The sequence below is a fragment of the Ailuropoda melanoleuca genome, chromosome 7 (genome assembly GCF_002007445.2).
Source record: "Ailuropoda melanoleuca isolate Jingjing chromosome 7, ASM200744v2, whole genome shotgun sequence".
In the NCBI taxonomy this organism is placed as follows: Eukaryota; Metazoa; Chordata; class Mammalia; order Carnivora; family Ursidae; genus Ailuropoda; species Ailuropoda melanoleuca.
In genome coordinates this window covers 26,782,955-26,809,063 of record NC_048224.1, presented here as the reverse complement: position 1 = coordinate 26,809,063, position 26,109 = coordinate 26,782,955, and the positions used below count along the sequence as shown (strand labels likewise).

At 42.9% G+C, this 26,109-nt stretch overlaps 1 protein-coding gene across 3 annotated transcripts in view; it reads right to left on the bottom strand.

The window, feature by feature from the left end:
- Positions 1-9,960: 9,960 nt before the first annotated feature.
- ZCCHC7 (zinc finger CCHC-type containing 7) overlaps positions 9,961-26,109 on the bottom strand; it is a 246,688-nt gene continuing 230,539 nt past the window's right edge. For all 3 annotated transcript variants that reach the window (XM_034664129.1, XM_011224568.3, XM_002918891.4), the window contains 3 exons: positions 19,812-19,907; positions 14,812-14,929; positions 9,961-12,786 (listed from right to left, as the gene is read on the bottom strand). In XM_034664129.1, the coding sequence (XP_034520020.1) occupies positions 12,347-12,786; positions 14,812-14,929; positions 19,812-19,907 (654 nt within the window). In that variant the 3' untranslated portion in view covers positions 9,961-12,346. The remainder of the gene's footprint in view (positions 12,787-14,811; positions 14,930-19,811; positions 19,908-26,109) is intronic.

The window sequence follows — 26,109 nt, the reverse complement described above, 5'->3', positions numbered from 1 at the left end:
GTTGGCCCCCGAGAATCCGGGAGCTTACAGGCATCTCCTCCCATTCCCTGGATCTGCTACTGCTCCCCACATCCTTCCCAATTTTCTCCCTGTCCTCAGGTCTGGTTCCTGTTCCCTTGCATTCATTTGCTCCCTGGCTCGTCGTGGTGACTCCATGGGGGATGTGTTATTTGGAGGTACCCAGTCCACCGTGCCAGAGAGCACCTGGCCAGGAGGGGTGTCTCTTCTCCCTCCAGCCCTCTGGCTCCCAGGCCACAGCCCAGCTCATGGCTATGCCCAGTGCTTCTTGTAAACAGCTGCCCTCTGAGCAGAGAGTGCCTGGAGGGAACAAGGCTGTTAAGACTCAAATTTTGAACACTGAGCACATTTTCCACTCACTCCTAACTTGAAGTTTGCAGAGAAGCTGGTTTTTGTTGACAAAGTGTAGCAGAGGGAGAGGGCCTCAAGGTTTAGGCCTGGCTCTATCTGACTTGAGATATGACCATAGGCAACCCTGTTCCTTGCTCGGGGTTCGGTGTGAGAAGGGAGTGAAGCAGGGTGGTCCAGAGTGTGCTAGACTATCTTTCAGGCCCTTTGAGGCTCTGACACCACCAGAATGTTAAGATTCCTTTCACAGCCAGTTTCCCCATCCTTTGCAGGGTGGCGCTGTGTGCATAAACCTGGCTTGCTGATGGGAAGGGGAGGGCTCGTGAAGAGATGAGGACCCCACGGAGCATAGAGAAGAGGGCTTCAGAGGCTAGGTCTGTGGTGGGGTGGCAGGGGAATCCAGAGTGGCCCAAGAGACCGAGATTAATTGAGGCAATGAAGCCAGAAAACTCCCCTGAGCAGCCAAGTGCAGGAGGGTTGCCATGCAAATCACCAGGAAGAGATGATTAGTGGGTGCAGGCACAGAAGAGAGGTGGCTGGTGACCCATGACCTGTCCAGGGCGATGGTGGATCCCCTGGGACCCCGAGGCTCTGCTTGGGGTGGGTGTGAAGGACGAGGTGGAGTGTGAACAGAGGCTGAGACAGAGGCGAGTCTGACAAGCTCCCCTCCCAGAAAGGTTACCCAGGCAAGGCTGGCCACGCAGAGGGGGCTGGTGGAGGAAGGGTGAGAAAGTCACACAGATGGTTTCCATTTCAGGGTTCTGTGTCCTGCCCCAACCTCTGATGCCTCACTTAGGGGTGGCGGAGGGGTGTGGAGAGGAGGAAGAAGCAGGGACCATTTCTAGAACGCAGAGACCCTCTGGGCAGCTTCCTCCTGGTCCTTGGCCCCACTCTCAACAGGCACCTGAATTTCTTCTAAGCTGTGGTCACTCACCTCCAGAGGCCACAAGTCCACTGCATCCCAGGCATCCTGTCCCATTGTTGGAAACTTCAGTCAGGAAGGGCTTCTTGGCACCAAGCCAAAGTCTGCATCCCCAGCGGCATCAGTGTTTGGTGCAATATACCCAAGATGTTCATCTTGGTTTTGCTCTGTGGGGAATTTATGTAGGAAGCAGGAATAAAATAAAATTACCAAGGTTCCAAACTCACTTGGCAGGCCTGGTGCCATATTTTAGGGATTAGGATTTCGGCAAATTTCTGCCTCAGTTTTCGTATTCGAGATGAAGACCACTGTGATAGTTAATTTTATGTGTGAACTTGGCTAGGTTATGGCGCTCGGTTGTTTGCTCAAGCACCAGTCTAGATGAGGCTAGGAAGGTGTTTTGTAGATGTCATTAACATCTACAACAATTTAACTTTTAGTTAAGGAGTTTACCCTCCAAATGCGGGTGAGCCTCATCCAAACAGCAGATGGCTTTAAGGGCAAGGACTGAAGTTCCCTGAAGAAGGAATTCTGCATCAAAACTGTAAGACAGATATGTGGCCTGCTGATCTGCCTTATGGATTTTGGACTTGCCGGTGCCCACAACTGCATGAGCTTACATAAATCTCTCCAAATATGCATATCCTATTGGTTTTGTTTCTTTGGAGAACCCTGACTGTACAACTACCTCCTCCCTGTGCAAAGGCAGATAAAGGACACTCAATCCTTAGGAGAAAAGCAATGTGTAAGACTAACGTTATAAAAGTGCTAATTGGTGCAGTGCCGTGCGAATCTAAAACCCAACCCCAAGAGTGCCATCCATCTCCCTACTCAAAATCCATGATGGTTCCCTATTTCTACCACTGCCATGGTATCAGCTGCTCTTTATGAGTCATTTCTGTGTCAGACACTCTGCAAGTAATATAGAGTTCATATATATATTCGATCCTTTAATTCTTGCAGGAGAGAGGATATGTTCTCCTCTATAGATGAGAAAAATGAAACACAGAGGACCACACTCCACAGCCTGAAATTCAGAGCCTCCAGGGATCTGGCTCCAATTTATCTCCCTCCACCCTTCATGTCATCCATAGTCAAGGCCAACGGACTAGGCCCTCTTACTTAAGTGTGCCCTAGATTATCCTATAGCCAGTCTGTTGCCCATACCTGGCTTTCTCCTGAAATGCATTTCTTCTTATCCTATAGCTCAAGGTCTTCTCTATGCTCGAAGGGCATATTCCAATGCCACCTCCCCTGTGAAGTTCTCCTGGGTTCCCACCACCACTAACACTGGAAGTGACCTTTTTCCACACAGCCCCACATCTAGGCCTCTAACTGGAGTTACTGCCATCCATTTCAGAGCTTCTCTCTCCCAACTTAAAATGGAAGCTCTCCGAGGGCAGAAACATGTATAATGACAGTTGACAGTACTAAAACCTACAGGCTTTCTCTCTACAACATTGAACTTTGATTAGAAAAAAAAATAGTCTTCCTGGACTAAACTTCTGTAAGGAAGTATACATGTGGCTATTTTCTGAAAGATGAGGGTTGTTTCTGCTCCGCCATTGTTAGTGGACTTGCATTTTCTTTACTCTTATCTTCCATTTGAATGACAGACCTCACACTGATAATTTAGAAAGTTAGACTTGTTTTGTCTGAGGCTTAACAAAGTAACATCACCAAGCTCAGTAATGCCAAAGCCTACAAAGTGAGCTCATAATCACCCTCTCCAGCCTTGAAGCCACCATCCTGACAGAGCCACTGTGGACCCTTCCATTTAGAAGTGAAACCTTCCAGTCCAGTGAACTGAAGCTTTAGTCATCCCTGTTTTGGTAACACCATGTACAGAATGGGGTTGGGGACTAGTGAATTAAATTCATTTACTGAAGTCTAACTGTAGCAGTTCCCATGCTGGGCCCTGTGAGAAAGGATCAAGATGAGATGGCCTTTATCTCTTGATTCTATCAACAGGTAGTGTGAGCCCCTCCTCCACACCAGGAACCGTGCTCTTTGTGGCACTCAACCACTTGCACAGTGTCCATTTACGCCAGAGGCTGAGAGTCCCACAAGGGCATGCATCCCATCTGTCTGGACCATCACTGTATCTTGGCTTCAGTGCAGTGTCTGGCACATAACAGCTATCCTATAAATATTTGTGGTAGAACTGAATGGCGTGTGCATCTGTCTCACCCACCAGGGAAAGAGAGCTCCTCAAGGGGAGGGAGCCCTCAATGTCTGCACAAGACCTGGCTCCGGCAAGATGCTCCAGAAGTGTTTACTGAGTTGAAGGGTCCTAGTTCAGTGGAGGTCCAGTGGACCACACCTGACCAGGGCAGGGGTTGGGGTGTAAATTCTGGGCTCTTTATGGGTTCCCATTTGCCTCTGGTGTGGGAACGGTGGCTCCTGTATTCTTACATGACCTCTTTTCCTTACTTGTGATTTTGGGGACTGAACTATTAGTCGTGAGTAAGCTAAAAACAGAAAATCGCCTCCAGAAGCTGCTATAGAACAGGCAGTTCTAAGCACTTAAGGCCAGCTATGTGCTCAAAAGGTGCTGCGAGGGGTCTGAATCATGCTGAAACTGGGTTTCCCATTGAAGCAATATCTAATGGAGGGATTATGTTCATTATCAAGGGATTAGGATACCAAACTTTTCCTAAAAATGACCACAAGCATGACATTTCACCAACTGTCATGGCACACATACATAAAGTCCCTAGGCTCTGTACCAGCCACATCTAAGTGACTGGCTGGTGAGGCAGGAATGAAGGAGTGGCTTGTGGGGCCATGAGGAATCAGTCAGAATACTCCTGAGAGAGCAGCTAGAAAGATCGACAGAGAAGGGGAATGTGCAGAGCAAGAAGGTCCTCAGAGGCAGAGTCATGGAAGACAAGGTGATTCTTACTGCAAGGGCCACGAGTTGCTAACCTGGACACAATGGGCAGAGTTGGGCAGGCTGGGGACTTGTGTTGCTCTTAGACCAAGGGATGTCTATAGTGAGGCAGTGCTGCACACTGGTCATCAAGAGTGATTCTGATTTGGTGAGGCCAAGGGCTACTACTGACCATTAGACCACAGAATACCAGAGCAGGGAGTACTGAGTACTCATCCAGGCTGATCCCACTGCATCCAATTCTGTAAGGAGGAAACTGAGGCCCAGGGAGGTCACACGTTATCAGAGGTCAAAATTTCACATTTCCTTGTGATAGCATCTGACTAGCAATGTGTTTACACTGGTTTGTCATGTGTAAGAGGCTGAGTTATGTCTGGTAGCCATATGGGCAGGGGGGCATATGTGGAAATGTAAAAGGACTACTCACTAGTATATACAGGACTGAACTCTTTGATATTAAAAGTGAAGTAGATAACTCAAAAGGAGGAAGTGACAGTCTGATTTTTCCACAGGAAATCCTTCTAGTGTGTACCCACCACCTCCCTTCACTTGGGCAGGGCATTTTTAGAGAGAACCATTCCTCTAGTGAATACGAGACTCCTGGTCTCCGACCTGCCCTAGGTCCCCAGCACCATTGCAGTGACCCCCGGAGACCTCCCCATTTCCCCTTCCCTTTTGTGGTCCTTCTGTATCTCCCTACTCCCTTCTCCTCGATTCCCTTATTCTCTGTCAAAAGGGAAACACTGAGGATACCATTTCCTCACCTTGTTCCTCTGTGTGCATACCTTTTTCCAACTCCTTTTGCTCAGCCCTCTGGATCCAACCCTTCTCTCCTCGAGTGCCATCAGTTTGTTTTCTTCAGTTCTCCAACATCCCCTTCTCTTTCGGCACCTTCATGTCAATGGCAACCTGACTGCAGCCAGAATCCTTTGTCTGGTCAACCTTTCCTAGCCAAGGATTTAAAAAAGGCATACATTCTCTCTTCCCGGCTGCTCATTCCGCGTATTACAAGGAGCCGCATGCCCCCAAATCTGATAGATGCTTTTCAGTTCATATGTTTATTTGTCCATATTTCACAAAGGAATTGAGGTATAAGAATATATGCAAGAGATTATGAATAATTAAAATAGTCTTAGGGAAAGTATAAATCAGAATGGAAAATTAGAAAAATAACGGATGAAAGACTGTATCCCCCAATAAAAACTCAGGGAATAAAAAAAGTACAACTTGGTAGAAACAATTTTTCTGACAGTTCTTGGTGTAATGGGTTGGATAGTGTTCCCCAAAAAGATAGATCCAAGTCTTTGCCTTGGTACCTATGAATGCAAACTTACTTGGAGATGAAATCTTTGCAGACATAATTAAGGATTTGGGGATAATATCATCTTGGACTTAGGTTGAGCCCTAAAGCTGACATACACAGAGACCGAGAACATGGAGGCAGAGACTGGAGTTATAGGTCTATAAGCCAAGGAACGCCAAGGGCTGTCTACTGCCACCAGGATGTAAGAGAGAGGCATGGAATGGATTCTCCCCCAGAGCATTAGGAAGGAACTAACCCCCAGGGTGCCTGGATGGCTCAGGCGGTTAAGCCTCTGCCTTTGGCTCAGGTCATGATCCCAGGGTCCTGGGACTGAGCCCCACGTGGGGCTCCCTGCTCAGTAAAAAGCCTGCTGCTCCCTCTCCCTCTACCCCTCCACCTGATCATGCTATCAAATAAATAAAATCTTAAAAAAAAAAAAAAGGAACCAACCCTACTGCTATCTTGATTTTGGACTTTTGGTTTCCAGAAGTGTGAGAGAACAAATTCTATGGCTTTAAGCCATCTAGTTTGTGGTGATTTGTTACCAAAGGCCCAAGAAACTAACAAGGGGTAAATCCTTGCTGTTTCAGAGCTCCATGCCTTTACCGACATGGGTCCTTCTCCTTGAAGGGCTCTTCCCCCTTTTGTTAACCAGAAAATTTTTATTCTGCTATTAAGACTCATTGGAGGTCCTGGGCAGAAGAGATCAGCCCAGACTCCCTGGACTCTTCCCAGAAGGCCAATCCATATCCATCCCTGTACTCCTCACCTGTATGACAGTCTTCACTTTTTTGTTTGTCTCTTTAATTGCTTGTCAGCCCCTGAGGCTTGGGATTTCTATCAAGTCAACCTCAAGCAAGAATACTACCAGGAATAGAAAAGGTCAACAGCAAACATCTGTTAAATAATAATTCGGGAGGCAAGAGGAATACCAAAGAGAGGAGGATTAATGTTGTCTGGGGTGGTCATAAAAGTGGGATGGGTTATTCTATGCAGAATCAACAAAATAGGTAAGTGTGACGTGTCCAGGGCTAGGTCATCCATCCAATGGGACTGGAAGGGTGAAGGGAATAGAGGAGAAAGAAAAGGAGTGAAGTCTGCAGAAGATGAGGCTGGAAAGGCTCTGAATGTTAGGCCACAAAGTTAGACTTGAGCCTGTGGCCAGGGTTCCTAATGCTAGTGCAACTACCACCTTCCCGCAGGCCTCTACAGCTGGACACTTGCCTTGTGACCACAGTCCTCTTAACCCTCCAGGAGCAAAGCAGGAAAGAAAACAAGATGGTCTGCAGACTACTCACCATTGGCCTTGCCTAGTTGTTTCAGAATACTTCCAATTCAGTGAAAAAATATTAAAATGTTCTCAGTAGATTATGAAACTAGTTCTTGCTTTGACATATGTATACACTCATGAAACCGTCAACACAATCAAGATAATGAACACACTCACTACCCCCAAGTTTCCTTGTGCCCCTTTGTGATCTTTACTTCCCACCCTTCCCAAGCATCCCCACCCCCCAGGCAACCAGGGATCTTCTGTCACTAGATTAATTTGCATTTTTTATAGTATCTCACCATGAATTTTAAATTATTGAGTACTATATATTCTTTTATTCCTATAAATATCCTTGAGCTTTATTCTTGGAATTGGTTGTTACTGGAGACAGTATGATTCTTTCAGGTCTTGCTTTTAAGTCAGTTAGGCAGAACTAGAGAGGAGTTTAGACCAGGGCTAATTCTACCCATCACCGAGGCAAAGACTCTTCTCAGTACTGTAGTCAGTGCCACACCAACCATGAGGTTTCCACTCTGACTGGGAGAACAGAAATGAATTTGTGGCCCTTTATGAGCTCCAGAAAGTTTCCTCTAATCCTTTTGGTTGTTTTCCTCACGTGTGCACTACCCAGTACTCAGCCCAAGACTTGAGGGGTGCCCTCTGCAGATCTCTGGGTTCTCTCTGTGCAGCTCTTCCCTCTCTGGTAATCAGAGCTGCAAAGTGAAGCCACTTCAGCTTTTCCAGACTCAAAAAGCTCTGTTTCCTTAACTCAGGGCCAGGCTATTCCTGGGTTTCCCTTCCTTGTTCCACAATCGGGAAGCCCCTCAGCAGTCAGCTGGGGCAACCATTTGGCACACCTCACTTATCTACCATCTCTCAGCATTCACGGTCCTTCCTTGTCTGACGTTCATTGTCTTGAGAACAGCTTCATATATTTTTTACATGGTTTCAGGATGGAGGGTAAATCTGGTCCCTGTTACTCTAATCTTGGCTGGAAGTAGAAATTCCTGAAACTGCTTTTGGTGACTGTGACAAATGTAATATATTTGATTTTCTGGACTCTTTTATGCTGTACAGTCATATATGGATACCTCAAATTGATAAACTCTTAATGAGAAAATGGGCACATATAATAAAGCTGTATTTTTCTGCATTCAAAAGTAATTTAAGAAGTTACTTTGGTGAATACTGGGGCACCTGGGTGGTTCAGTCAGTTATTAAGCAACTGCCTTTAGCCCAGGTCATGATTTCAGGGTCCTGGGATAGAGCCCCGCGTTAGACTCCCCGCTCGGTGGGGAGTCTGCTTCTCCCTCTCCCTCTGCCTCTCCACCCTACTTGTGCTCTCTCTTGCTTGCTCTCTCAAATAAATAAATACAATTTTTAAAAAAGTTACTTTGGTGAATACTGGTAGGTATCCTTTTGGGGGAAGGACTGTTCTGAGATTATGGTTGTAGCAGATGACATTGGTGTTTTGTTCATACCCCTGTATCTCTGTCAGAGGTTGCCTGCTAGCTGCCAAATCCACTTTGCTTGGGTGCAGAGAGAGCCAGGGTCACTATAGATTAAGAGAAAGGCTCCTGAGGGCACCTCTTAAACGACTGATTTAAAACAAAACAAAAAGATCACACACACTTCTGCTCCTTTGCCCTTGATCAGGGCAGCTTGAGGTGTGGCCTACGCTGTCTCTAGTGCTCCCTTTGGGTTTGAATGCTCCCACGGGTGGGACTTGAATTGATGAGGCATCTGGCGTGGATTCCTTCTTTTCCCTGCCTCACTTCCCCACTCCCTTACTGGGTTTAACTGGAAACACTTCCTAGTAGATTGGTTTAAGTGATTTATTTCGCAGCTGTTAGGATGGATACGTACAACATTCACTGTAAACGTTACATATGCATTAAATGCACCAGCAACTTAAGTTGTTCTCTCTGGAAAGAGCAAGAGTAAAACAGCTTCATCATGTGAAGTGATTCTATGCACGGCATGCCTAACAGATCGTGTCTTCCAATGGATGGTACTTCTCTGAATGTTAACCCCAAGTGTAAAACCTAAGGGCCTATGCTGGGCCAGGGTCCTAGTGATGGTTCCTACAACTTGCCATTCTTGACCAACAGAATGTCCCACTAGATAACCCCCAACTCTTTCCTTCCCCACCAGCTGACTCCCTTAGGTCTCACACAATTATTTATTTCAGTGGAGTTTATACCCTGCCTGTGCCCTAGTCCTTCTGCTTCCCAGTTAGACCAGTAAGTAATTACCCTCAGCCGGCTGAGTCTCCAGTGGCCCTGTCCTTCCACAAAGTGGTCCAGAAGGTCTGTAGACCTTCATGCTATGGAGCTGGTGTCCTTATCTTAGATGAATGGGACATGTTCCACCAAACTCTCAATTATCAGCACAGTCTGATGAAAGAATAAGTCTTGTCAGAAAAGGACACATCCAGCTCTTGCTTTCAAATATAGCAGGACACCTGAGCTCCCCTTCTTGTTGGCAGAATTACTTCTGAGATGAGCCATCTGGGGCTGGGTATTTCTTTGTTGTGGGGAGCTGTCCCGTGTATTGGAGGATGCTTAGCACCACCTTGGGCCTCTAGTCACAAGATGCCTCTTCTCAATTGTGAAAACCAAAAATGGCAATATCAGGGGATCACGACAACTATGAAGGCATAAAAGTCTCTTATTTTGTATGTAATCTTTTGTTGCCAGAAGGCTTTTCAGTTGTTTCCTATGAGAAGCTTCTCTCCATATCTTTTATCAACAGATTGATAAATAGCTAATCCCGCCTCTTTACACAAACACAGCACACACCACTCTTTTCACCGTAGCACTAATAAATAGTATTTCATTGCCCATCAGAGAGGCCAAGAAAAAAAGGAATGACAAGGTCCCATTATCGTGGGAGTGGGGAGATGAACTCTCTCACACACTACCAGGAATGTGTAAATGACTAGGGAGGAATGGACTTTTTGGAAATGGAATTTGGAAATATGTATTAAAAGGTGCATGAAACGCATGCATATTTTTTAGACCCTCAAATTCTATTTTATCACAACAGAATAATCAGAGAAGATACGATGTGCACAGAATTTTTTAAGATAATGAAAATTAGAAACAACCAAAATGTTCAACAGGAAGCTGATTCAATAAGTTATGGTATAGCCATACAGCAGGATATCATGTAGCCATTAAAAATAATGATGCAGACACACATTTGATTAGAAAAAAAAGATTTTTACAATGCATTAAGTAAAAAAACAGGTTACAAAACAATGTATATACGTATAGAAAAAAAAGTCAGGAAGGATAGACACTAAGAATTTTAACCGTATCTTTAGGTGTAAGAATAAGGTATGATTTTTTTCTTTTAATTTTCTTCCCTTAAAATGAACATGTACTCCTTGTATAACAAAAATAAAGATCGAGTAATAGGTACTGCAAATAGCATGGTCCATGAAAGCAAGACTTTCCACTGAGAGATCGCGAGATAGTTTCTCTCCACTCTCGTCTAAGAATGCCAAACATGAAGCAAGCTATTGCCCGGGGAAGGAGCCACTGAGGCTGCCTGTAATCAAAGTGGAGCCGAGGCAAAGGATGTTTATTTAGCCCTCCTCAGACTTAGCAACTAAACAGATTATTGTTTGCGACATCTGCTTTTCTTCTCAATTGTATTTATCCATTTAAAGTATTATTTGTTTAATTGAGGAATCTCTAATATATTTTAAACTCCCCATTTTTGTATGGAAAATTAGTGGGCGAGTCCCTGACGGACTGACTTTAACTGAACACTTGGTGAAAGAGGTGCCAAAGTAACGACAAGGATACAGAGCGGAAGCTCCATGTTTCTGCTCTTTCCTAACCACCCTAATGCCCACAAGTGAAGTAGCTCGGCTGCTCTCCTATCTGCATATAAATGTGTGGACCTGAAGGGAGAATTATATCCTAGAACAAAATGCTTGTCTAATGAAAAAAAAAATGGGGGGGATAGGATAATGTGCAGAAGTGAATTAAAAAAAAAGAGCCTTTTTTCTTCCTTTCTCCAAACAATCTGCCATGTGTGAAAGACCCTAAGGAATCCCCTCTGCCCTGAAAGGAGATACCCTTGCATCGGAAGCAAAGCTAGTCACACCCACCAATAATAGGCCATGCTTGTACCAGGTCTTAATGAGAAATAATACCAATTATTTCAGGACTTATCACTCTGTGAAGCCATCTTTCACGGCTGTCACTTTTAGCAGGGCTTTAAAAGGCTCTGGCCACTTACCTTAGAGTCAGAACAAGACCAGCCGATGTCAGGAAGCCACGAAACAATACACAAAGAACACTTAACATTTAGTTGAGAGCAGGGCAGCCACAGGGAGGGCGCTGGACTAAAGACTATGGAGCCACACTTGACGCTGAAGCTGTTTTAGGGGGAGAGACTCTCCCTCTCCCCACAGAATGTCAGAGGGCTGATCTTACCAGATACACAGCAGTTCATGTACTTCACAAAGAGTAAAATGTGAAGCTAACATTATAAAACGGCCCTAGTTAACTGACTCCATCTCATTCTCTTCTGGCATAGAGCTAGTGCTTGGCCAACAAGGGCCTCGTGAGCCCAGTTCATGGAGATTTTACAACTTCAGTCACTTGTCCAACCCAACCATGTGCTTTGTCACCCAAACTCTCATTTCCTTTTTACATAATTGACAAGCTTATTTACTGTATTTCAGACATTTTATTTTTCTGATTCTAACATTAAGCTTTGTTAAGTACAAAAAATTCACAGGTACAAAAATTTCTGTATAGCCTTGTGGTAGTCAAAAAACCCGTGAAAACAAAACAATGTTTTAAGTTGGGTGGTATCCATCTCTATACATCTGAGTGACAGTCTCCTTCAAGTGTGGCTGTAAAAATGGCAAGAACTATTGCATTGTGATGACATTACAATTTCTTATGACTCTTTTTCACTTGTCCCAGGAAATCTACTTCACGCCATCTGCACTGGATGGGTTCCTTACTTGTATTTTGCAATAGACTAGTTCTCTGCCTCTTCGGGGCTTCAGTGATGACACCTTCATCTTTCAGCCTCACGTTCTGACCGTCGGAAGATCTGACACCAGCCTCAACACCTAGAACAGCTGGACTGAGATTTATAGCTATTACCTTTTCCGACGTTAGAAAAAAATAACGCTGGAAAAGACTGATGAATTTTTCCTATTGGCATTAATTTCTCTTCCTGCAAGGATTTAATTTTCATACTCCCACTGCAGATGAATTATATTTGATGAGCTTTTATGTTTTCAGAGCACTTAGAAATTTTTTTCTTGAAAAGATTGCTTCTTCTTATCCCTAGGATCTGAGTAAAAATGATGTACGGGAACAGGGGATGTTTGAGTATATCTGTTTGGTTTTTTTGTTTCCCTCCCCCACATCTAATAACCTGTTAGACACAGAGAATGGAGATCTCCATGGTCTCTGTTCAGCAGCTCCAGGTATGGCTGAGGTGACAGACGAAACCAAAAAATTCACTTTATTTAATCACAGATAATAAAGATCTTGCCAGGATGTTCTAGGCATGAAGACCAGGCAAACACTAGAAAGCTGATCGGAAGCTGTCTCACAGCTTAGACTTTTTTTTCCTCTGCTTAATAAGAAATAAATTATCACTGCCATCGGCCTCCAAGTAGCTCTCCTTTTTCTTATGCTTGCTCCGCTTGCCCTCTCTGGGCAGCTTGTCTTCTCTTGGCTTGTGGGAATGTGATGAGTGGTGGAAGGACTTGGGAGCCTTCTGGGTTTTGAAAAGGCCAGGAGAAGAGCGGAGTTTGGGGCCCCTGGGGAAGTCCTCGTCTGCTTCATGACACCTGTCAGCCTTCCTGTGCTTCTCACGCTCTTTATGGCTCCTGCTTGATTCTTTTTGGGTTTCCTTCTTTTCTTGAGGCCACCTGTTGTTTCTACAGGAGGCATGGCTCTTCCTCCTGTTATGGTGGGGCCTCTTATCTGCTGCGTCCATGTGAGGTCTCTTGAACTGCCTTGGAAAATCCCCATTCTTCTGGAGTTCTGGAAAATAGAAAAGTATTTCTGCATATTCAGCAGCCAAGACAGTCCGAGCACAGCATTCACTGGTCTGTAAATAACTCAGCAGAGAGGGAAACCGGATAATACAACGTGTTAATGATAGGACATTCTGAATAGCTGTTAATAAGGTAAAAATCACTCACTAAAAATTACATGGCCATAGTTCTATATTGGATTGCTAAAAATGGAAAATATCCAGAAATCCAATGATACTTATTCTATTCAAAACAGCTGAATTAGGTTGAACAATGGAGATGAAGACTAGTGAGAGCAGTAATCATCTCAGCTTTGTGAAGAAAACTCACGTCTGACCAATTCAAGTTCCTGCAGTGAGAAAGATGCAGCCCTTGACGATAAAGTGAAACAAGATGCATAAAATGGTCTCTTGACAGACTCATATGACATTTCAATTACCCTCTGAAGATAAAGTCTGGCCACAGGACTTAGAGGTGGATGCCAAACTGGACAGGAGATTATTCCTCCAGACATCACTGGCTTGGAGAGTATACACACATGTGTATCCTAGAGGTTTTGGTGCCAGATCTGATGTTCAATTTTGCCAGGACTTGGCACCTTTACTCAAAGTGTTTGATGGTTGTGATTCTGATGGGTAAGTGGGAGATGAGGTTCCAGTGAGGGATGAAAACGAACATGCCAACAAAACCTTGAAAGATTAAAGAAGTGGCCAATTAAAAAAAAGGTCGAGGGGCGCCTGGGTGGCACAGCAGTTAAGCGTTTGCCTTCGGCTCAGGGCGTGATCCCGGCGTTATGGGATCGAGCCCCACATCAGGCTCCTCTCCCACTCCCCCCGCTTGTGTTCCCTCTCTCGCTGGCTGTCTCTCTGTCAAATAAATAAATAAATAAATAAATAAATAAATAAAATCTTAAAAAAAAAAAAACAGGTCAAAATGCAAAGTGATATATTTAGGGGACAAAAAAATGAATTCTAGGATACAGAGCAAAGATAATTACTTACAGGCTTTAGCATAAAATGAAAATTCCAATAGATCATAGAGAACCTCAAAGTAGTTGCAGAGTTGTCAATAAAACTAGTTAAAAGGGAAAATAAAAGGTTTTTCTAGCATTATAAAAGTTATAAAGGCTCATCATAGAAAACCTGGGAAATACAGAAAAGTATTAAAAAAAACAGTAGCCATAATCTTTTAAATTCAGAGGTGACATTTTGATGCATTTCTTTTAAATTTTTTAAAAATTTAGTTGCCTAATTGGTATCTAGATGTACTATAACTTCTGTCTCTACCGTTGAGATAAAGTTCATATGAAACAAAATATGTAAAATATGCAGGAGTTGAGAAGTAATTCCTTTTCAAAAAGACCCGAACTCAGAGTCGGGAAAAGAATAACAAAAAGGTGAAAAGAGTTAACAATGTACAGGTCAACTTGAAAAATAAAGAACTCTTTTGTCCTGAAAGCAACAAAAGTAACTTGGTAAACCACTGGAGTACACGGCAAGAAACAAGTCTAAAGAAGGGGCCTAAATTATAATACAGAAGAACTTTCCATTAGCAACAGTGAAGGAACCACAGAGGGTGGCTGTGGACTGACGTTCTACTGTAATCATAGCCGGTAAGAACGCACTTCTTTGGGGAAGCTCCAGGAATCACTGGGAATCAGCTAGCAGGAAAAGCCTTTCTTTACATGAAAAATACTAGGGACATACAAAGGGAAAAAATAATTACTCACCAAACAGAAAAATCTCAAAGGAGCCTTTACAAACTCTGAATACCTACATAGATAGAAGTATTTTCTGGACATTTTCTAAACTGGTCATTATGTGAGAAAACTGTTTACTCTGAATAGAATATAACACAGTTTCTGAGGTGGATGCCTGATTTCTGGAGATAAAGAAAGTTCTGTCTTTTACGGTAATTATTTAAAAACATTTTCTGTGCTAGCCAATGACCCCCAGAGCAGGGAAAGACAGGGCAAAAGAAGGTATTTAGGAACTATTGCAAAGGTGGATCTCGCAAGAAGTCAATAACATACCTTTCACTTTTCGTTTTATTCTCCGTTCTCTCTCCTGAATTTCGTATTTGTCATCATAGTAGTAGATGAATGGAGATGTTGGAAAGGTCTGGTTAAACATTCGTCTTTCTGTACATTCCTGCAAGTTGTTTAAAATTATTGTTTCAAACTGCCAAATTTGAAATTATGATGTTACAAGGGCACTGCTCAGACCACCTTTCTGCAAGATTATGGACCACTGTAGTTAGAGAGGAGCCCCACACCCGGGATACCCCATGCTGTGGCTCAGGATGCAGTCTTGCTAGGACGCTGGGAAGGTCACACCCAACCACACCCAACCACACCCAACCGTGCTTACATGCTTCTTTCAGGCTTGGATTTTCTTTCCTTCTTTACCCATGAAATCCTTCTTCCCTTTTTTCAATCTTCCCTGCCAAACCCCGCCCTCAGTCTGAGTTAACAGCAACAGGGGCTGAATCTCCACTGCACTTGACTTGTTCCTGTTAACCGGTTTATTTTATTTGGCCTTATGTTGCTTTAGACCTTTGCTTGTCTGTCTCTTCCAACAGCCTTCCATCAAGTGCTTCTTTCACATATACACCCTAAACGTGGGTGCAAATTCTTGGCCCTTTGCTCTTTTCCCTTCACACAAGTGGTATGCAGGTTTATTCTAACCCAACACTCACTGCTAGCAAGGGCAGTGATTCTTGTGGTGGGGAGCAGGATGGTGGTGGTGGGTTATGCCTAGCTTGAAATTGCTCCTAGGTAATTCTGAAACACCCCAAAGGAAGGTTCTCTTTTCTTTGCTCCCCCCACTCAAGATGAGATCACTCCTCTCACCCTAGTTTTGCTTTCCACTCGCATGACTCTGGCTTTCCCACTGCTGCTATTTCCCAAATTCACATCCTTGGCCTGAGCCACATCCAATATAATAAGCTTTATATAACATGATCTGTTGATATATATTCAGTATGTCTGGAACCAAATTTTCTTTTTTTTGAAAGAGGCTTCCCTTTGGAACTTCCCCATTTCTGTCCTCTGCCACCTTGCTTAAAATGTATTTTATAAATGTTTAATTCTTCTTAGGCATTAAGGAATATAAGAATACTGCTTAGGAAGAAAGTATGTGAAGAAGCTATATAAAATTTAGTTGACTGATCCTAACTTTGGCATAATGTGTTTGACTTGTAATTCTAAGATCTCTGACCAAGCTGGTAGCCACACACTTAGGAACATAATTTGCAGAGTTTAAAAAAATTATGAATCATTCTAAATATACACTTAAGTATAAAGTAATGGAAATCTGTACCTACTATTAAGCTTTATCAAATCATAACATTTTACCTTAACTTCAGTTTTTGTCCCAAGGAGTGAAGCATTAATAACACAATTGAAATCCTCTTTCCCATGCCTCATTCCTCTCCTTCCCTTTCCAGAAATTGCCACTGTCTTAAAGTTGGTGCCTGCCATTCTCATGTTTTACTCTTCCTACTAATAAACATTAAACAATAGTGTAAGTTTGAAGTGTTCAGACTTCATAAAAATGGTATCATTGTATAAATATTTTGAAGGGGCTTTAGGTTATAGTAGCTTTACAGAATAAATTGGGTGATGTTCTCTTGGATTATCTGTTTCTGAATAAAGGTTTGGTAAAACTTGACTGTAAAACTCTCTGGGTCTGATATATTTCAGTGGGGAGAATTCTGATTACTAATTTAATTTTTTTAGTGGTATTGGTTCATGTAAGTTTGTTCTTCAGTCATTTTGGTTAATTAATATTTTTCTGGAGAATTATTTATTTTATCTGTATTCTCATACTTAATTTTGAACGTTATAAAGTTTGTATAGTATTCTCTTAGAATTAAAATTTTTAAAGCTATTTACACTTTTTATTCATTATTTGTACCTTTTCTTTTTCTTTGGGTAGTTTTTCCGGATGTCTTTTTTTCTTTTGAAAAGAAAATGTTTTCAAAGAACCAGCTTTTGGTTTTGCTCATGCTATTAATTTTGTTTCCTATTTTAATAATTTTGAATCTTATCTTTATTATTTCCTTCTTCCAAGTACCTTTAGATATACTGTGTTGTTGACTTTCTGGATCTTTTGGGGCTAAAGGATCCTGCAAGTTACAAGGCAAACCTGTATGGTAACATAAAGAATTACTTTTATAAATCACTATCCATGGTGGCTCCAAGTTTCCAGAAGAAAGGATACCCATGAAAAATTTGGGTCTAAGATTCTGTTATAGTCCGAATATTTGTGCCCATCCTCTCACCCCCAACTAAAATTCACCCCCAAGGTGACGGTATTAGGAAGTGTAACCTTTGGGTAGTAATTAGGTCATGAAGGTGGAGCTCTGATGAATGGGATTAATGTTCTTCTAAAACAGACCCCCACAGAGCTCCCTAACCCCTTCTACCTTTGTGAGGACACAGCAAGAAAGTGTCATCGATGAGGAAGGAGGCCCTCACCAGACATCCATTGTGCTGGTGCCGAGATCTTGGGCTTCCCAGCCTCCAGAAGTCTAAGACATAAATTTCTGTTGTTTCTAAACCACCCAGCCTATGGTAGTTTGTTTATAGCAGCCTAAATGGACTAAGAGAGAGTCTAACCATAAAATATTAAGAGCGAATTACAATGACAAAAAGGTACTAAAGATCCTGATGCACTCCCAGCGCCCACGCATACTTTCACGTGCTCCTGGCACAGTCTCTCTGCACAGTGACTACTGTTTCCTATGGTAGTCTGCCTGATGTGGAGCTGCTGATGACTGTCCCTGCCTCCCCAACTAGGCAGTGAGCGAAGTTATGGAAGGGCGGTGCCACATTCACCTTAGAATATCTTCCACATGAAGAAGCTGTTGAGTAACATCTGTAGAGCGGTATTTCTGAAACCGAAGGGGAGGGGTCCTCAGACATCTTTTATCATCTGCACAGTCTCGTATTTGGATCCTGTAGGGTCTAGACTGGTGTGACTATACGGAGCTATACAGTACCATAAATATTTTCCAAAGCTAAATGTAAATTATATTTTGATTATCCACATCGCTGGTCCCCTCCATTAGCACAGACAATTGATAGTTGGCTATATAATTTATCGACTATTCTGGATTAGCCACATCACTGATCTTCTTCATTAGTGTGAATAATCTAGAGTTCTTCATCTATGGCAGCGATGAGGCTGCCAAATTTGCTTTATTGTAAATTAAAAACTATCTAAATCTAGATTTCAGGGATAAATTCCAAATGTTTTTAATATATTTCCTATCTACATTAACAGGAGTGACTAGCAAGCAGTATGTATCCAACTGTAATTGTTTTTCTTTAATTGAACAAACATAAATGCTAAAATCACACCCCTTTGCTTTAAAGAGGTCAGCAAGCATAAATTATACATCTATGTGATCTGTGTGGCAGTGGAATGCTTATGTGGATAGGTTTCCTAAACAGTGTTGGCAATATCTGAGTTTTGGCAACAAGGAGGAATGCACAAAGCAGGAAAAGATCTAGAGATGATAATTTTGTAAGAGCAAGTATTCTCTAACAAGGTTTTCAGTGTGAGTTCTATGGAAATGAAGGAACTATACTGCAGGGTCTCTCCATCCATATCACCATACTATGGATTTGTTCACAGTGGAAAGAATGTCCCCATGTCAGTACCGAGGAATCTCCCTGTCCAACTTCTTTGCTTTGTAGATAAAGAAACTGAAGACCAGAGAGAAAACGTCAGTTGTTCAAGTCACATGGTTAAGTCAGTGGCAGAGCAAAAACTGGAACTGAGGATCAGAGCTTCATCCTACTTTCATACTCTATCCCTTCACTCCCTGGTCCTGCTGCCCCAACGTGGAAGAAAAACTTCATTTGCTGGTGAACTGTGCCCCAGCCTTTTCTTCTCCCAGCCGTTCTGTCTCTCCCTAGGCTGTCAGAGCTCCAGCCCCAAGGTCTGCATGGTCAGAATTCAAGCCATAAATGGCAGTCCCACGCCTCCAATCCTACTGTTCACAGCCATGCCCACTCGGAGACTAGGAATGTATTTCTCCATACAAATCTTCTACTTTTTGTGCCACGGCCTTTTTTCCTCTGCTGCAGGATTCCCAGAATGCAGGAGAGTTCTGAGTCGATTCTTACTGCAGCCTGTCTCTGGGATGAGCTGCTGCTGTTTCATACTTAGTGAGACAACTGGCTAGGAAACTCCCTCCCATCCCACAGCAACAAGTTTCTTCTGCTCTGCCACCCCTGCACCTGAAACACACACAGTTTGGCCCTTTCGGTTGGGGCTGGGAACACACAGTTTGCATAGGGAATTTGAACGTTTGTGGGGCACGAAGGCTAGTCAATGAGGCAGCCCCTCTGTCTTTCCACTAGAGTCGGGGTTTACACGTGAGTGATGAAGATTAAAGGGAACAATACCAGGGAAAACTGGAGATACTGGAGAACTACACAGAAAATCTAAAATCATGATTTGGCTGTGTCAAAGTCATAGCAAACATAAGAACTCATGAGAACTGTAACCATTCTGTTGACTACTTCTATTTGTCTGATTGATTTTTACGAGCTTTGTATTTGTTTTAGCCTAACTTGTTCCTGCATATTTAAAACAGTTAGAAGAATGTACTCTGACAGATCCCTTACTCTGGTAGGGATGGGTGAAGTCAATTGGTTGAAAATATATGAAGTCTTATTTCAGGATGTTAGTTTATTAAAAAAGTAAGCATTCAGAATTACATTCTTGGGGCACCTGGGTGGCACAGCAGTTAAGCGTCTGCCTTCGGCTCAGGGCGTGATCCCGGTGTTATGGGATCGAGCCCCACATCAGGCTCCTCCGCTATGAGCCTGCTTCTTCCTTTCCCACTCCCCCTGCTTGTGTTCCCTCTCTCGCTGGCTGTCTCTATCTCTGTCAAATAAATAAATAAAATATTTAAAAAAAAAAACAAAAACAGAATTACATTCTTTTCGAGTTCATCTTTCAGCAACCACTCCCAGAATAACAGAATGCTTTATGCCCCAACACTACTCAAACTTACGTGTCCATAATGGCCTTCTTGCCCACAGTTGTAGCAATACACTAAGGCTGATTGTCCAGAAGGGGTCTTCGGCTTTTTGGGTGGTCCAGGTTTGGTCTGCAACATGAGTATTTGTGAGGGTTTATTAAATGTTAGAAGAAAATTGTAACCTGATTCTTTCCCAAAGAACTCTTTTTTGGTAAGAGACTCTTTAAAGATAGTGCCTCCTAGAGTTTAGTGTAAGGACCTCATCTCTAGATAGCTCTCTGTGTTAAAGTGCATAACACGACAATTCTTTTATACTTCACATCAATGTGTTTTTTCCTCTCCTTAGCTCCTCATTCCATTCGGCAGTGTGCCCGGTACTTTCCTAAGAATTAAGTCTCTCGGAGAAGGACAATAGGCTGGTAGAACATGACAGACATATAAATAAATAACAATAGAAAGATGTAATAAGCACAGTGATAGAAACATGTAATAAGGTATGAATGGAGTGGCAAGGGGGACCCATCATTGGATGGCGTGGAAGAAGTCAGGGAAAGCTTCCTTGGAAGTATAAAACTTAAATTTACTCTCAGAGGATTAGGTATAAGTCAAATGGAAAGTCCTAGGTAGGGGGGACAGCATGAACAATGGCACGAAACTAAGAAAGAGCACACATGCTGACAAGGTACTACACGCACAGCTAGGTGTACTGACAAATGAGGCTGGAGAAAGCAGGGCACAAGAAGGGAGGGCCTTATAAATCATCTTAAGGAGCTTGGAGATTATCTGGGCTTTTCTATTTTAAGTGTAGTTTTAAATGTAGGAGCAGAATAGTTAGAATTTTATTTTGCAAAACCATTTTGGCTTGTAGTTGTGGGGTATGTGTGCGCGTGTGAATATGAGCAGGAGAAGGCTGGATGCAGTGAGAAAGGTGGCTGTGAGGAAAGCCAGTGAGGTGATGAGGGACTAAAGTCACAAGAGTAAAGTACAAGATAGGAAAAAGGGAACAGATCTGGCAAATACATGAGGTGATAAAACTAGTATCTGTTGAACACTGAAAGATACAGGGAATGAAGGAAATTGGGATGGTTTGCAGGTTTCTAAGTTGGGTGAACTGGTGAGTGCCAACAATTTGGTAGCAGTGTCAACACTTCTCAGAAAAGGTAGGAAAAAAAAAGAAAGCCAAATTAGAGGGAAAGATGATGAAGTCTAACTTGGACTTTGTGTATTCTGGTGGAGATGTCCACCTGGCAGGTGTCTATGTGAGATTAAAGCTTCAGGAACAAGTGTGAGCTGAAGATTAGCTCTGAAAGAAATCAGTATAATAGTGGAGGCTAAGATGACCTGAGTGGACATCATTGCCATACTCAGTATGAGCTGCAGTGATGCAGGATGGAACCCTGGGAATAACACCACTTAAGGGGCAGACAGAGGAACCTGAGAAAGGGTCAGAGAAGGAAAGGCTGAAGGATGCAGAACGACAGGAGGATACAAAGACCTTAGAGAGTAGCTTCAAAAAGGATGAACTGATCTATAGTGTCAAATACAGGAGAGGCTTAGTGAGATAAGAACTGAGAAACATCTATTAGATTTGGCAACTGTTCATGGATAACCTTAGTGTGAGAATCTTGGAATTAGTGGAAAGGTAAAAAGGAGTAGAAGGCAACAGGTTGAAAAGTGAAGCGGTGAATAAAAAGGTGATGATGAAACCATAAAGAACAAGAAATGATTCCCCACAGAAGCCAGGATGGTGGTTACTCCCAGCAGGGAGAAAACAACTCACAAAGGCTTTTGGGTTAGCTGCAATTTTTTTTTTTTAAAGATTTTATTTATTTATTCAACAGAGATAGAGACAGCCAGCGAGAGAGGGAACACAAGCAGGGGGAGTGGGAGAGGAAGAAGCAGGCTCATAGAAGAAGAGCCTGATGTGGGGCGATCCCATAACGCCGGGATCACGCCCTGAGCCGAAGGCAGACGCTCAACCGCTGTGCCACCCAGGCGCCCCAGCTGCAATTTTCTATTTCTTGAACACAGTGGTGTTCTACAGAGTATGTGCTACGTAACCCACTTACTAAATTGTATACTTTTTTTTTTTTTAAGATTTTATTTATTGATTTGACATAGAGAGACAGCCAGCAAGAGAGGGAACACAAGCAGGGGGAGTGGGAGAGAAAGAAGCAGGTTCCCAGCGAAGGAGCCCGATGTGGGGCTCGATCTCAGAACACCAGGATCACGCCCTGAGTGGAAGGCAGATGCTTAACGACTGAGCCACCCAGGCGCCCCTAAATTGTATATGTTTTATGCACTTTTCAATATGTACGTTACATTTAACAACAGATTTTTTTTTTTAGAGATTTTATTTATTAGAGAGAGAGAACACAAACAGGGGGAGCAGCAGCAGAGGGAGAAGCAGGCTCCCCACTGAGCAAGGAGCCCTACGCAGGACTTGATCCCAGGACCCTAGGATCATGACCTGAACCAAAGGCAGACACTTAACCGACTGAGCCACCCAGGCGTCCCAATAGGAAATATTTAAAAAATTGAACGGAAGTTGAGAAAAGGAGACAGTAGGTATATACTACTTTCAGAAGCATGAATAACGAGGGGCAGAAGAAGATTGAGCAAGAAGACCTAGGAAGGGGGTTTGGAGGAGTCTGCTATTAGAATGGGAGAGAGAGATCTGAACACGTGAGAAAGCTAGTAGAGATGAAGGAGTTGGAAACAGGAGAGAAGGGAGGAGACGGAGCAAAACCCCTGAGGCAGCAGGGGCTTTAAACAGGAGAAAAACCTAACTGGCCTCCCACTCCATTCTTTTCAGAGACGGGAAGAAAGGTAAGGACAGGGTACAAACTTGGGTAAGTTTCATTTTCCCTTTCCCTTTCCCTTCCTCTCCTCTCCTCTTTTCTTCCCCCCCTTTCTTTTTTTAAGTAAACTCTATACCCAACTCAGGGCTTGATCTCACAACACCGAGATCAAGAACCGCAGGCTCCCCGGACTGAGCTGGGACCGACCCAAACCCCCTGGGATGCAGTAATAAAGACTGCTGTGGTCTGTGGAGGTATTATTATCTTCACACCAGAAAATAATCTGTAGGTTATAAAAACTGTTTTCAAACAACTTTACTTTCAGTTTCTATTTCCTAAAAACAACAACTGGAGGATAACAGTAACCTAGAAATTCTTTTCTACTGAAAATGACTACAAAGGTTACAGAAAATGGAATTTACAACCTCAGCTCTTATCAATTGGGATATAATAAAAAACACAACAAAAGACCTTATCACTCCCCAATAAAAAATGTGGTTCATGAATGAAGACAAGCTGAAATTCGTCAAGCACAGTTTTGATAGGGGTGCACATAAGCCATGTGCCACTCACTCACTGCAGTGGTTCACAAATTTGCTCAGGTATAGAGTGCCGGGAAGACATAACATTATTAAGCAGAAATTATTTTTTGATCTTTGTGTGACCTGATGTGGTTTAAGAGAAAGAAATAAAACCCAGAGATATGTCATGGTGTGAAGGCAGAACACACAATATTTCAAGGAAGAAGTTGTCAAATGCTACTGGTGGGTTAAATAAGATAAAGACTACAAAATCCACTGGATTAGCAATCAGGAAGTTGCTGGCAACTGGAAACCTGTGAATAGTTTGAGGGGTAGAGGTGCAAACCAGATTGTAATGGGTTTACTGTAAGTAGAGAGAACTGAAGAACAGCACATTAATGACTTTCAAGAGAACAGGTTGGGTATGGGGGAGGGGAAGGGGACAAGTAGAGCAGAACAAGTTCAAGGACGCCTCCATCAGTGATGTTTACCAGAGCGCTGGGCACATGGTATGAGCATATACACGCACTCTTTCACTGATTTATTTTTTTTTTATTTTTATTTTTTAAAGATTTTATTTATTTATTCGACAGAGATAGAGACAGCCAGTGAGAGAGGGAACACAAGCAGGGGGAGTGGGAGAGGAAGAAGCAGGCTCATAGCGGAAGAGCCTGATGTGGGGCTCGATCCCATAATGCCGGGATCACTCCCTGGGCTGAAGGCAGACGCTTAACCGCTGTGCCACCCAGGCGCCCCTTTCACTGATTTATTAAAAAAAATAATTACTGAGTGCTAAATACATGCCAGGTATCTTAGAACAGATTAGGTAATCGAGCAGTGAGAAAAAAAAAATCACTGCTCACATCTCCCGTGGTGGAAAACAGATAAACCAACAAAATACACACACACAGACAATATAAAATAATAATAAATGGCACACACGCAATTAAAATAGAGTTATATGATTGAGAGTCACTGGTGGTGACTTAAGATTGAATTTTAGAGAAACTCTTACTGGGATGGTCATTTTTTGTGACAAACCCCCCCCATCCCCCCAAGTATGCAATGAGTGGGGTACAGCATTCTAGCCCTCAGGCATGGCGAACAGGGAATGCAAACCCCTGAGGTGGGGATAAGTCTGCCAAATCTGAGTATCTGAAAAATACCTGTAAATTTGCAAGTGTGGTACGTGAAGGAAGAATGGGAGAAGAGGCGGTTCTAGACATGGAGAGGGACTAGATCACTTAGGGCTTTAATAATCAGAGTGGAAGGCACTAGACTTTAAGTGGCATGAAAATCTAGTCTAAGGCTAATGGTAGGTGCTCAGTAACTAGTTGGCAACTGTTAGCAGAGACTACCACTGATGATAAACAGAATTATCCACCCCCCAAATAAAAAAACATTCTCTGAAAAACTTTATAAATTTTATAAAATTTTATAAAAAACTTTATAAATTATTTGGGTTTGTGTGTGTGTGTGTGCAAATATATGGCAATTTACTCCTGAGACAAGATTTCTAGATCCATTGATGAGAAGGAAAACATGCTCACTATGTTTATTCCACTGGAATAAGAAATTCCACTGGCTCATATCCTATGCAAAAGGACAAGATGAAATCAGGCAGTAATTACAAGGGGGGCCAATAAGGACCAAATTAAGAGGGATATCCAGACACTGGAACTTTGCCTTGATTGGTACAGATTCAAATAGGGATTTCCTCACAGGAGAGCCAATGGTATCCCCATGGCACTGCTGGCTTCTCCTTACGAATACAGAACACAGGAAAGCCACACTACTATGTAACTCTCCAGTGGTTCGTTCCATCACATACTCTCAGAATAAAGGCCACAGTGCTCCTGATCCTCCTTGCTCTATTTCACCTTCTCAACTAGTAAACTGATTATTTATCATGCTTATTATCTGCCTCCCCATTGCTAGAATGTAAGGTGTATGAGGTAAGATATCTTTGTTTAGTCTACTATGTATCCTTATGCCAAGAATCTAGAGTAAGTTTTGGCAAGCCATGGCTAACAGGCCAAATCCAGCCTGCTGCCCGTTTTTGTATAGCCCACAGGCAAGAATGGCTTTTACATTTAAATGGTTTAAAAAAAAAGGGATATTTTGTGGGGCGCCTGGGTGGCACAGCGGTTAAGCATCTGCCTTCGGCTCAGGGCGTGATCCCGGCGTTATGGGATCGAGCCCCTCATCAGGCTCCTCTGCTATGAGCCTGCTTCTTCCTCTCCCACTCCCCCTGCTTGTGTTCCCTCTCTCGCTGGCTGTCTCTATCTCTGTCAAATAAATAAATAAAATCTTTAAAAAAAAAAAGGGGATATTTTGTAACACATGAAAATTCTATGAAATTCAAAATTCAGTGTCTGAAAATAAAGTTTTACTAGAACACAGCTAGGCACATCTGTTTACAGGTTCTCTAAGTCTACCTTTCTTTCCTTTTCCTTTTTTTTTTTTAAAAGGATTTATTCGTCAGAGAGAGAGAGAAAGAGAGGGAGAGCACAAGCAGGAGGAAAGGCAGGAAGAGGGAGAAGCAGGCTCCCCACTGTGCAAGGAGCCCGATGCAGGACTTGATCCCAGAACCCTGGGATCATGACCTGAGCCAAAGACAGACACTTAACCAACTGAGCCACCCAGGCATCCCAGGCTACTTTTCTTATATTATTTTAATTCTAGTACAGTTAACATACAGTGCTATATTAGTTTCAGGTGTACAATATAGTGCTTCAACAATTCCATATATCACCCAGTGCTTATCAGACATTTCTCCAAAGAAGACATCCAGATGGCCAACAGACACATAAAAAGATGCTCAACATCACTCATCATCAGGGAAATGCAAATCAAAACTACAGTGAGATAATACTTCACACCTGTCAGAGTGGCTAGACTAAAAAACCCAAGAAACAAGGGTTGGCGAGGATATAGTGAAAAGAGAACCCTCTCACACTGCTGGTAGGAATGCAAACTGCTGCAGCCATTGTGGAAAACAGTATGGCC